At 37.2% G+C, this 12716-nt stretch overlaps 1 protein-coding gene and 1 pseudogene across 3 annotated transcripts in view; both read right to left on the reverse strand.

Annotated features, from left to right (window-relative positions):
* Window positions 1–12716, reverse strand: part of YTHDC2 (YTH N6-methyladenosine RNA binding protein C2) — a 132354-nt gene that overhangs the window by 62733 nt on the left and 56905 nt on the right. For all 3 annotated transcript variants that reach the window (XR_012124829.1, XM_073221099.1, XM_037017222.2), the window contains 3 exons: window positions 10729–10834; window positions 9522–9641; window positions 8943–9215 (listed from right to left, as the gene is read on the reverse strand). Coding sequence is in view for 2 of the 3 variants with exons in the window: in XM_073221099.1 (XP_073077200.1) it covers window positions 8943–9215; window positions 9522–9641; window positions 10729–10834 (499 nt within the window). In the remaining variant the exon portion in view is untranslated. The remainder of the gene's footprint in view (window positions 1–8942; window positions 9216–9521; window positions 9642–10728; window positions 10835–12716) is intronic.
* Window positions 3471–8846, reverse strand: LOC108388052 (nck-associated protein 1 pseudogene; annotated as a pseudogene).

Here is a 12716-nt window from a genome sequence, read left to right on the forward strand (position 1 = left end):
CCACAGCCAACATCATACTTAACAGCGAGAACCTGAAAGACCTTCCTTTAAGATCGGGAACAAGACAAGGATGCATACTCTCCCCACTTTTATTCAACATAGTTCTGGAGGCCTTAGCCACAGCAATCAGACAACACAAAGAAATAAAAGCCATCCAGATGGGTAAGGAAGAAGTTAAACCGTCACTGTTTGTAGATGACATGATATTGTACGTATCAAACCCTAAAGACTCCAATCCTAAACTACTAGATCTAATATCTGAATTCAGCAAAGTTGCATGGTACAAAATCAATACACAGAAATCTGTTGCATTCCTGTACACTAACGATGAGCTAGCAGAAAGAGAAATCAGGAAAAAATTCCATTCACAATTGCATCAAAAAGAATAAAATATCTAAGAATAAACCTAACCAAGGTTAAAGACCTATACCCTGAAAACTACAAGACACTCTTGAGAGAAATTAAAGAGGACACTAATAAATGGAAATACATCCCATGCTCTTGGGTAGGAAGAATTAATATTGTCAAATGGCCATCCTGCCTAAAGCAACCTACAGATTCAATGCAATCCCTATCAAAATGCCAACAGCATTCTTCAGCAAAATAGAACAAATAGTTCTAAACTTCATCTGGAATCACAAAAGACTCCGAATAGCCAAAACAATCCTGAAAAGGAAAAATAAAGTAGGGGGAATTACGCTCCCCTACTTCAAGCTCTACTACAAAGCCACAGTAATCAAGACAATTTGGTACTGGCACAAGAACAGAGCCACAGAACAGAATAGAGAGCCCAGATATAAACCCACACATATATGGCCAATTAATGTATGATAAAGGAGCCATGAACACACAATGGGGAAATGACAGCCTCTTCAACAACTGGTGCTGGCAAAACTGGACAGCTACATGTAAAAGAATGAAACTGAATTACTGTCCAACTCCATAAACAAAAGAAAACTCAAAATGAATCAAAGACCTGAATGTAAGTCATGAAACCATGAAACTCTTAGCAGAAAACAGAGGCAAAATTCTCCTGAATATAAACATGAGCAACTTTTTCATGAACACGTCTCTTCAGGCAAGGGAAACAAAAGCCAAAATGAACAAATGGGGCTACATTAAACTTCTGTACTGCAAAGGACACCATCAGTAGAACAAAAAAGCATCCTACAGTATGGGAAAATATATTCATAAATGACATCTGATAAGGGGTTGATATCCAAAATATATAAAGAACTCATGAGCCTCAACAACCAAAAAGCAAATAACCTGATTAAAAAATGGGCAGGGGATCTGAACAGATCCCAAATAAGAAATTCAGATGGACAACAGGCACATATGCTCCACATTGCTAACCATCTGAAAAATGCAAATTAAAACCACAATGAGTTCTCACCTCACACCAGTTTAGACAGCCAACATCCAAAAGACAAACAAAAACAAATGCTGGCAAGAATGTGGAGAAAGGGGAATCCTCCTACACTGCTGGTGAGAATGTAAATTAGTTCAACCGTTGTGGAAAACAGTATGGAGGTTCCTCAAAAAACTAAAAATAGAAATACCATTTGACCTGGGAATTTCACTCCTAGGAATTTATCCTAAGAAAACAGGATTACAGATTCAAAAACACGTATCACTCCTATGTTTATCGCAGCATTGTTTACAATAGCCAAGACATGGAAGCAACCTAAGTGTTCATCAGCAGATGAATGGATAAAAAAGATGTGGTACATATACACAATGGAATATTATTCAGCCATAAGAAGAAAACAAATCCTACCATCTGCAACGATATGAATGGCGCTAGAGGGTATTATGCTCAGTGAAATAAGCCAGGTGGAGAAAGACAAGTACCAAATAACTTCACTCATCTGTGGAGTATAACAACAAAGCAAGAACTGAAGGAACAAAACAGCAGCAGACTCACAGAACCCAAGAATGGACTAGTGGTTACTAAAGGGAAAGGGGTTGGGAAAGATGGGTGGGAAGGGAGGGAGGATAAGGGAATTAAGGGGCATTATGATTAGCACACATAATATAGGGCATGGGGAAGGAAGTATAGCACAGTGACTGTAATGGGGTATGTGGTGGGGACTTGATAATGGGGGAAATGTAGTAACCACAGTGTTGCTCATGTGAAACCTGAGCATAAGATTGTATATCAATGATACCTTAAGGAAAGAAAAAAAGAAAACTAATATTAGAAATACCATTTGACCCAGTCATTCCACTCCTAGGAATTTACCGAAAGAAAACAAGATCCCTGATTCAAAAAGACTCATGCACCTCCATGTTTATTGTGCACTATTTGCAATAGCCAAGATACAGAAGCAACCTAAGTATCTATCAATAGATGAATGGATAAAGAAGATGTGATACATATACACAATGAAATATTATTCAGCCTTAAAAAGAAAAGAAATCCTCCCATATGCAACAATGTGGATGGATCTAGAGAGTATTATGCTCAGTGAAATAAGCCAGGTGGAGAAAGACAAATACCATATGATTTCACTTGTCTGTGGAGTATAAAATCAAAGCAAAACAGAAGGAACAAAATAGCAGTAGACTCATAGACACCAAGAAGGGACTAGTGGTTACCCAGGGAGAGGGGGTGAGGAGGGTGGTGAGGTAGAGGAAGGAGGATAAAGGGGCACTATAATTCGCAACCACAATATAAGTTAGTCACGGGGACGGTAGTACAGCATGGAGAATATAGTCAATGATTCTGTAACATCTTACTACATTGACAGTAATAGCACTAAAGGGGTTGAGGATGTAATTATGGGTAGCTGTTGAACCACTGTGTTGCATATTTGAAACCAACATAAGATGGTGTATCAGCAATACTTTAATGTTAAAAAATTTCCTGTATAACTTTTGACTACCCATAAACTTAGCTACTAATAGTTTACTATTGACCAGAAGCCTTTCCCATGAAATAAATAGTAGATAAACACATTAAAAAAGAAAAAGTTCTCAATACAAGAAAAAAACCCTGTAACTATGTATGGTGATAGATAACTAGACTTACTGATGATTTTACAATATATATAAATTGTTATACACCTGCAACTAATGTTATATTTCAATTATATCTGTTTTAAAAAATAATTTAAAAACAGATATAAAAAGTAAAATCTAATACTTCATAATCCAATAAAATTTATCATTAGTTAATTTACACTCAAATGCTATGAAAGCCAATGAGAAAATAAAATCCCAATGAGAACTAAGTACCAGGTAACCTAAATGACCAGCTATATAAAAATATTTACCTTTTAAGGTGTGTCTGCTAATTTCCCTCCATCAAAGTATGGGAGGTTTTCAACTAAGCCCTCATAATACTAGTTTTTTGTTTTTGTTTTCCAGTCTAGTGTTTATTTTATGTTATGGCACATACACTTGAATTTCAAAAATTTAAAACATATAAAAAGTGGTTAAGGACTAACATTTGTATCAACAGTGGATAAATGTCTAAGATTGTTTATTATACAGCAGGGTACAATGGTAGTGCTAATGCCAACAGGGCACCATGGAATTTTATTCTAAAAATTATCACTAGGCTTTATACAAGCAACAACATATGCTGCTGTTTCAGAATTTTGGAACACAGTCTGCTTCTAATGCTAAGCAGTCCTTTAACATTTTTAATGTTATACAGTGTTATAGTATTTAGTTTGGCAAATGTTTCAAAATAAAGTAGAAATGTATTCATAACATCACAGAAATGCACATTCAGTTTTTGTTTTCAATAAGAACCATAGGTACAGATCAGAACTCTTCCCTATATGAAATAATTTACACACAGATGAATGCTGTAATACCACTATCTAAAATAATCACTAAATACAATTTTTTTCAGAAATAAACAAACAAAGGGTTATTTTCATTATCAAATATCAAAAACATAGAGATAACATTTTCCAAACAAATGATACTCTAAAATTATAGGAATAATTTCAGTGAATTCAGTGAATGTGTAACCTAAATCAGTCAAGTACTGTAATACAACCATATTACGAAACCAGTGATCAGAAAATACAACCGTATGAAAGAAATTTATAATCCACAAAACTGTTTTTCAGGCCTTAAGGTAAAAGAGATCCACAGTTTACAGGTAAAACCTAGGAGACAAAAATGCGTGCTTGTCTTCAATAAGGAGATACTTTATGCAGAAGATGTAACACTTTGCTTGTAGACAGCACGGTATGCATTTCTCAGCAGTCGACGTAAGGAAAACAAGATTCCAAAAGATCCACTGTCAGAAACGGGGATTCTTGCACAATCATATCTAGCAGTAAATAAACAGATTCTCTATTTCTTGTTGTTGTTTTATCTGTCTCCTGGCCAATTTTCAGTAGACTGGAGGATGCAAGCACTAGAAATTCTTTAAGACGGTCTTCAATGCTTCCTTTGTGGATTGTAAACAAAGCGGCAGTGATCTGGTTGATGGCTTTGGCCAAGCAATGTATGTTATTGCAGTGCCCTTCTACAGCAGGGCTATACTAAGACATGACATTACTGGCCAGTGTTGGCAAAGAAACTGCCACAAAGACCATGAGGAGGCAGGCAATCTTATATTCTTCTTCTGGACTTAGGTTTTCTGATTTCTGCGAGGAGAGAGCTACCACCAAGCAGGATCAATTTCACAAGGTAATCCAGCAGCTGAAGATAATTCATACACATTCATTGCAACCTTCATATCCGTTTCCCTTGGAATGTGATCCTTGAAATCTTCAATTGAACTTACAAGAAAAGGAATGTGGTAGGATAAGACATCTCTAAGCGCTTCTTGTGCCAATGATCTGAAGGATAAAATTACACCAATTATTGTCATCCTCTTCAAGACACTGTCAACAGATGATAATCTCTTAAAGAGTGCAGCCATCTGGTCTGGTTTGTCAAAGCTGGTCCTCATTTGTGTGAGCACATCAACATTCTCCACCACAAGTTTCTTAAGTTCAGCAACTTGTGAAGAAATATGCCACATAAGGCTTTCACTTAGGAACTTCATACCATATGGGCCTAGCAGTTCTGATAATGACCTAATTTCTGATATGTCAGAATATTCCTCTGCACTGAATGTTAATTCATTTTCTGTAGGTAAGTTCACAAATGCTTTCATCGCAGGGAAATAAGCTATATGACCATTGCTGACTTGTCTTAACAAAGTTTCCAAGTACCAATTTGTGTATAGACTTGTAATAGTTGGCTCTCCATGACTGTCTAAGTGTTGTGTTTGTTGAAGAAGAACATTATTAAATACTCTTGTAATATCAATTTGCACATAGTTTTCTAAGGACTGGAGTACAGTCATGTAAGCTCTTACACTTGTTAGAAGCTCTGATGGTTTTGCAATTTCCTGTGTGGCTTGGCTATACATAGTCATTCCAACAATTGACTTAGTAAAGCGGATTTCCAGATGAGAAGTTAAATATTCTCTTGGGGTAAAGGTATGCTCCCAAACCACCATGTTTGGTACATAATTTATAGAGAAACACAACTCAGAAAGTGCAGTGTGCAATTTGTCAAGGTTGGTCACTACCAGTCTGTTTTTCCTCATGCTCTCAACACCTGGTTTTTCCCTTTCAGGTTCCCCTTTCTTACCAGTCTGTTTTTTTGACTTCTTATTCACTGCTTGACTAATGGTTTTGGCACAATGCTTGGGCAGCAACTGATCACTAAGAGTACACTGTTCTGTGCAAATATCAGTGATGAGATTTTGAGCTTGTTTGGCCATTTCACCCAGGAACATATTACATAAGGAAAGACTGCGATCTCCAATACGATGTCGCTCTTCTGGACACAGTTCATGTGTGCAACTCATAAAATGAGTGCAAAGCAATGGAAACACAATTGAGTATCTTGACTGAGAGGGTAACTCCAAACATTGTTGAAACATCTTCTCAAAAGCACGACTATAAAAACAAAATATGGAGAGATCTGATGTTTCCACCAACATTTCCACCAAGGAGTGGAATTCATTTTTGTATGAAAAATTATCGTATTCATCATCTTTCCAAGTTCTCTGTGATCTGCAAGGCTAAGTGAAGCCTTAGAGACACTAGTATATGCCTGTAATCTAAACCAATCTAATCTCATTCCTCTGAAATCAAATACTTCCCCATCTTCAACTTGTTTTACACTTAGGGAAGTCGTAGTATTAACAAAAGAGGACATGATAATTGATTCATCTTCAGGGCAAACAGAAAGATTCTGTACAAGTTCATTGAGGACAACAGCATCAAAATCAGAAAGGTACTGTACATAATACCTCTGCATTACAGGTCCATATTTTCTTACATGTGCTCTGAGCTCTTCCATCTAAAATATTAATTCAGCAATGTGCTTATCTATAAAGTCATCTGCACTCTTCTTTGGCATATTATCTGCATGACGAAGTAGCCAGATAATTTCATCACGGGCAAAGGATAATGCCATAAAAACAAAAAGTGCCTTGGGACCCAGCAAGCCAGGTTGATCAGAAAGGACAGTAGCCAACTCTTTCAGTGCAGACCTTAAAAACTTGCGTCTTTCTCTGTGCATTGAACCAGCATGTGACACAGCTGCCTCTTTGCATTCTCTTATGTCATTAGTGAGCTTATTATAGCTTCTTACATTTACAAATAAGTCTTCTGCAGCTTTATGAATATGGAAAACTTCATCTTGAAAGAGTGAGAGGCAAGAGCTACTTTGAAGAGCTAGCTTCCAAAGGTTCAGTGCTGTCGCATCAGTATTTAGGATCCCATGACATAAAATAAAGCCAAATATAATCCACTTTTCCATTGCATCCAAAGAGAGGTATTCACAAGGCATAGTGTCAAACTGTGCAGGACTGAGCATTTGTACTGGGTGCACTGATGAGACTCAGTAATTGGGCGTTTCTCCACTGGTCAGCTGACAGATTCCTTCGAGGATACACCATCTGAAGAGAAATTAGTGCATCTGAAAGAGACTTGCTATGGGGTACAAATACTTCCATCATCTTCTTTAAAGGGTTTTCATAATCCACAATCATCTAACCAAGACGTGGGTATTCTCGGTCACTTGCTCCACAGGTCATTTCATGCACATAGTTGTATAATCCAATGATTGCCTTCCTTTCTTCAATTCGAGACAGCAGCATCATTAGTGCTGTATAGGTTATGATCAAATCTAAGTAGTTTTTTGTTAAATCAAAGTTTACAGTAATATCAAAGAAGACTTGGCAAACATCAATAGTATTCAGCAATTCACAAACATGGTCCTTACATTCCATAACATCTACAAATGTGAAGTAGTATAATGCCAAATTTTTCAGAATCTCAGATTTTTTTTCTGAAGTTGTGCAAGCTGTTGATTGTTGTTGCGGGTTTCTAGAGCAGGGAACTTTCTGACTATGCACTTCACAGCAGATTCCAGGTTTTTGTCAATAAGGTAGGATGGTTTTGCCTTGGGGTCTCCACATGCCTTCTTGATGTTGTAGAGGCGGGTGAGCATGCCGATGCCCTGGTCATTGAGGATGGTGAGCTTCTCCGCCAGCTTCTGCTGACTGGGCTGCAACACCGAGCGCGACATGGTAGTGATGGTGGTGGTGGTGGTGGTGGTGGTGCCGCCGCCGGCCGTCTGGTGCCCAGTCACGGGCCCGCGGCTTCCGCAGCAGCCTCTCGCGGGCCTCCTACCATCCTGCCCACGACCTCCGCCTCAGGGGAGCGGACCCATGGTCCTGGCACCCCAGTCCGCGCGAGTGACAGACAAGCCGCAGCAGACACCTTAGGGTCCCTTCCCCAGCGGCAGCCCGCGCACGGCCCAGCAGCCTCCTGCCTTCCTCCCGCCGCCCTTAATACCAGTTTTATCTAAGAATCCTGCCATGCTGGTCCTCCAAAAATAACCTGTATATCAACCTCTTAATCTGTCTGAGAATGGAAAGTGGGATTTCTAGAAACCATCTATCAGTACAAGAATGCTCCTTGAAAATGAAATCACTTGCTCGGGAATATATCACAAAGACCAACCCAGTAATTTGTACTCTCTGCTTTTGAAGAAGCTTAGGATAAAGCAAAGAACAGATAGGAATCCTACTCACAATCTCCCTCAACCATTATCACACAACGAATCTACTCTAATATGTGGTTTCTAATAGACTTAATTAATACTAATGTATCATCCATTGTTCAGTAACGCTTACAAAAGAACTCGCAATTTTTTTTGGATGTACTGAAAAAACCCTGTATGCTTGGAAAAGAGTACTTTCTGCATAAACAAAATGAAATTTTTTTTAATGTATAGGCACAGCCTACATTCAAGAAAATAAATAACATGTCCACCTTTTCAAGAAATTATATTCTTCCTCACCTATTTAAATTTCTAAATTATATATCATTTCCCTTCATCAGAGTCCTACCTTCCTTATCTTTTTTTTCACCATTTGTCACTTTCTTTGATTTCTCACTACTGTTATCTTAAAAGTTGGTTATGTTCGGATGTTGCTTTATAAGATTAAGTTCTTAGCATAGTGTCTTGAGCACACAAGAAAAAAAGAAAAAAATACAACAAAGAGGTACCAAATTCAAGATAATTTTCCCCCAAGTTTTATTCTATATACTTTAAATAATATGCAACTTTTTAACTAAACTTTTAGAGCATTCCTTGCCCAAGATATGACTGAAAGGAACTTAGGTATTAAAAAATAAATATGAGTATAAATAAAAATAAATACACACACACACACATATTCCTACAAGGAGAAAATTAGGAAAAATGAAAGACAAAAAAGTAGAGAAAACAATGATAATTTTAACATATTAACAGTAGGAAGATGTTTTCCTGGGCTGTTAATAAAATGTGACTTTATAATGAAACAAAATTAATGGAATCATATCTTTTTCAATTTCTTATGCTTCCCTCATAAATGTGCTTAACCAGCAACATTTTCAGAAATAAAATGACAATAACAGTACCTGAAATGCTCTTAGAAGTGCCATATGGTCACTGAAAGTTCCTGCAGTGAATCGTTTCCTACAAAGCATAGCTGCACATTTTTGAGAGGCCTGTGCTGGCAGTACAAAAGGATCTCGATAGGCTAGCGTGCAGGCAATTGTAAGGATGGGGTCCAGACACTTTAAAACAACAGCACACAGCACCATTTTACCAAGATGTGGTTCTACTGGCAAGTCAGCCAAATGATACCCGAGTTCAGTGAGATCTTCCCATGCATCCATTGCATCTATTTTCTAAATAAAAGCATAAAAAAGTCATTTGACATGACTAAAGACAATGTGTAATCAAACCACATCCTTAAAAATCCACAGGAAATAAGAATTTAACTTTTCTTTTGCTACATCTTACTATAAATACATTTTGCTTCAAATATATAAAAAAACTTACACCTACTGTTTTACTAAAATTATCATGAAAGTACTACTTAAAGTACATAATTATTTAAGATAACTTTTTCAAGTACAAAATTAGTTAAGATGAATTCTCATTTGGTTACATTTCAAGTAAAATAGGTAAAATAAAGCTATCAGGACACCAACCTTAAGCATTTGTACAGCATTTCTTACAATTAAAGCTGGTGGAGGTTCAGGAGCTTTCATAAGGAAATCAGCAATAGGACAATTAACTGGAGCTAACAGCTTGGTATGTAAACAAAGTTCCTGTAAATAAGAACAGCAAACAATTTTGAAATATTGAAATTTACAATTGATTTTTATTTTTAAAGAAATCATAGGAAACTGTAGTTCCCAAATGCATACCACTATACTCGTCTTTAGTTAAAATGAACAGTAGGGAGAAAAATGTCTTGTTATAACAAGTTCAGCAAAGAGCAGGAGAAGGAAGCCATGGGAAGTCAAAGACAATTTTTCTGAGTTAACAACACTTAAACTAAGATGCAAAGATTGAGTAGGAATTAATTATAAAAGGAATAGGGGGAGGACTCTAGGGAGAGTAGACAGCACGTATGAAGCCCTAAGAGGCCCTAAGAAAGAAACAAGACGTGCTTGAGAAATTCAAACCACTGGTGTGATTTGAAAGAGATGGGGAAAGGCAGGAATTAAAAATTAAAACCAGAGATATAAACAGGAGAAATAACTTAAGACTCATGTTAAGAATTATGTATTTTATTTTAAGAAGAATAGAAAATGGCATACAGGCATTGAAAAATGAGAAGTCACCTATCTCATTCACTTTCTCTTTAAAGGTTCGGAAGCCAGCATCTAGCTCGGCACCACAGAGAATCAAAGTAATGAATGTACTGTTTTCTCTAGATACTACACAGTGTCTGATTGTTCCATGAAATCAGAAAATCTAAAGGAAAACAGTTAATAAAGGCCAGGAATTCTCAGTGAACCAAGATTACCAAGGTAATCTCAGTATTTTAAATTGAGATTTTTTTGGTATCATCTTTTGGACCTTAAATAATTTATTTTCTAATCCTCATTGAGATCACAAAAGTTAAACACTATGTGGTCGACAGACTCCCAGCATGTTGCATTGAAAAAAACAATATATTTATAAGCTATACCAAAATCTAAATGCACTCAAATAATTCTTTATATTTTTGGAGGCTTCTGAGTTAAATTTTTCATACAGAAAAAAATATTCATATAGCCACCCTCTAAAATATATATATTGTAATTTTGTTCATAAATTGATTATCTAAAGCCCAATTAGTACAGTTGTAATGAGCCCTCTCCTCCCTCACCCATAAAAACAGCCTTTTAGAGTTAAGTAAATTTCTACCTGTAATGGCATTCTCAAAAGTTCTGGAGTCTGAAATTCCAACATATTCTGAAATCGGAGTCTACTGAACAGCCGGAAACAAATTCCAGGTCTACATCGCCCTGCCCTTAAAAGTATAATACAAAATTAAGGCTCAAACAAGGATAAAGATTATAACAAGAAACTGTAAAAGCAATGTGATTTAGGAGACAGAAGAATGAACCAGGATCAGGCATCTAAATTTGAATCCCTACTCTGATATTTATTCCCTACAAATCCTTTCAGGAGGCACTTCAGTTGTCTACAACTCAATTATCTCTGCACAAAGTGAAATTCATGAATGACACCTAAGTGACAGGCCTTCTAGGATCACGGTAGAAAACAAACAAAAGACATACATACGAAAGTAAAAAATAAAGTATGAATAAATGCAGGAAAATTTAAATATAATCAGTTTTACTGAGCGACAGCACTGTGTTCACGTCCTCTGACTAGAGCTGCACAAACATGCATTACACAACTCCAAGGGAATGTCATTTATCCTATCACCATAGAGAACTGTATAATTTTCTGGGAAGTAGCAGAAAAATATCTTAAGGAAAAGCAGTTTTATTTCACCCATGGTCACTATGGCTAATGGCAAGGCTGAACATGCTAAGTGATAGAGACACAGAAATATCCCTGTGCTCACATAGCTCACAATCCAGAGCAGCAAACAAAACTGTAACACAGTGTGATACAAGTTACAAAATCTCACATTGTCCCACCATACATTCCTTTACCAAATACTTCCCTCTATCTACCAGTCGGCTGTCCCAGCTATCCATCCCCTCTGTGTGACTTCTATCTTTGCCCAGCCTTTAAATGTTGGTGTTCCTCTAAGGTTGGACCTCAGCCCTCTGCTCTCCTTAACCTACCCTCTCGCCCAAGGCAATTTTCACCATCCTCCTGACTTCAATTTCCATCCACCTAGATCTCCATATCTTAATTCTAGATCTACACTTCAGAAGTCTCTTAGTTCCACGGAGATTTCCCAGTCAACTCAAACTCAACACAACCAAAACTTTATTCTTCTTCCCAACATAACCACTCTTCCCATTCTCCCTGACAATGGCACCACCATCCACACACAGAAACCTGTATGACATCCTTGACTCCACTCTATTCTTTACCCCTCACACTAGACATATGATCACCAAAATTATTCTCCCCAAAATCTCCTGAATTATTTACTTCTCTTTATTTCTATGATCACTGTAACAATTCAGGCTATCAACTCTCCCTTATTACAGATGGAAGTTTTAACCAAACAGCCTCCTACTGGGTCCTCCTACCATCATTTTATCACTACCAATTCATTTTTCAGAGAGCTGAAAAAATACTATAACCATGCCCTACCCCAGTTTATTAAGAAGGAAAAAAAACAAAACACAAGATGGTCCTTAAGGACAGTCTGAAACTTACCTCTTTCCACTCATTTTTCACTATTCTCCTCTATACTCAGCTCCATCCAAACAACTTTCTTGCTCACTCTTGCCCTTTAGGCCCTTGTATATGCTCTCCCTCTGCCAGAAATCCCTTTCCACAGCACCTTGTTATTCATATTTATCTCAGATTCTATCTTAACTCCTCTGGGAGCATTATCCAGTTGTAGCACAGATCACACAATATTAAAACTGCTTCATTTATTGGATTCCAAGATGGAATGCAACATTCCCTCCATCCAAACTTTACCCATAGTTTGGATGGGTATAGTTTACTGATCATTATATCCCAAGCTTGCATAGTGAAGGCTGTCACAAAGTATCTATTGAAAAAGATAACAATGACAATTTCTACAATTTCTGATTTTTACCCCTGATAATATACTATTAACACCATATAAGTCCAGTTCCATGTGTCAAGCCACACTTTGTCATGAGAGGACAACTGACACAGTAACAGCAACAAAGCCCCCAAGGGGCAATCTGTGAAGTTACAAAGTACAGAAACGATGCATTCACTGTCTT

This window comes from Manis javanica, chromosome 14 (assembly GCF_040802235.1).
Source record: "Manis javanica isolate MJ-LG chromosome 14, MJ_LKY, whole genome shotgun sequence".
Classification (NCBI taxonomy): Eukaryota; Metazoa; Chordata; class Mammalia; order Pholidota; family Manidae; genus Manis; species Manis javanica.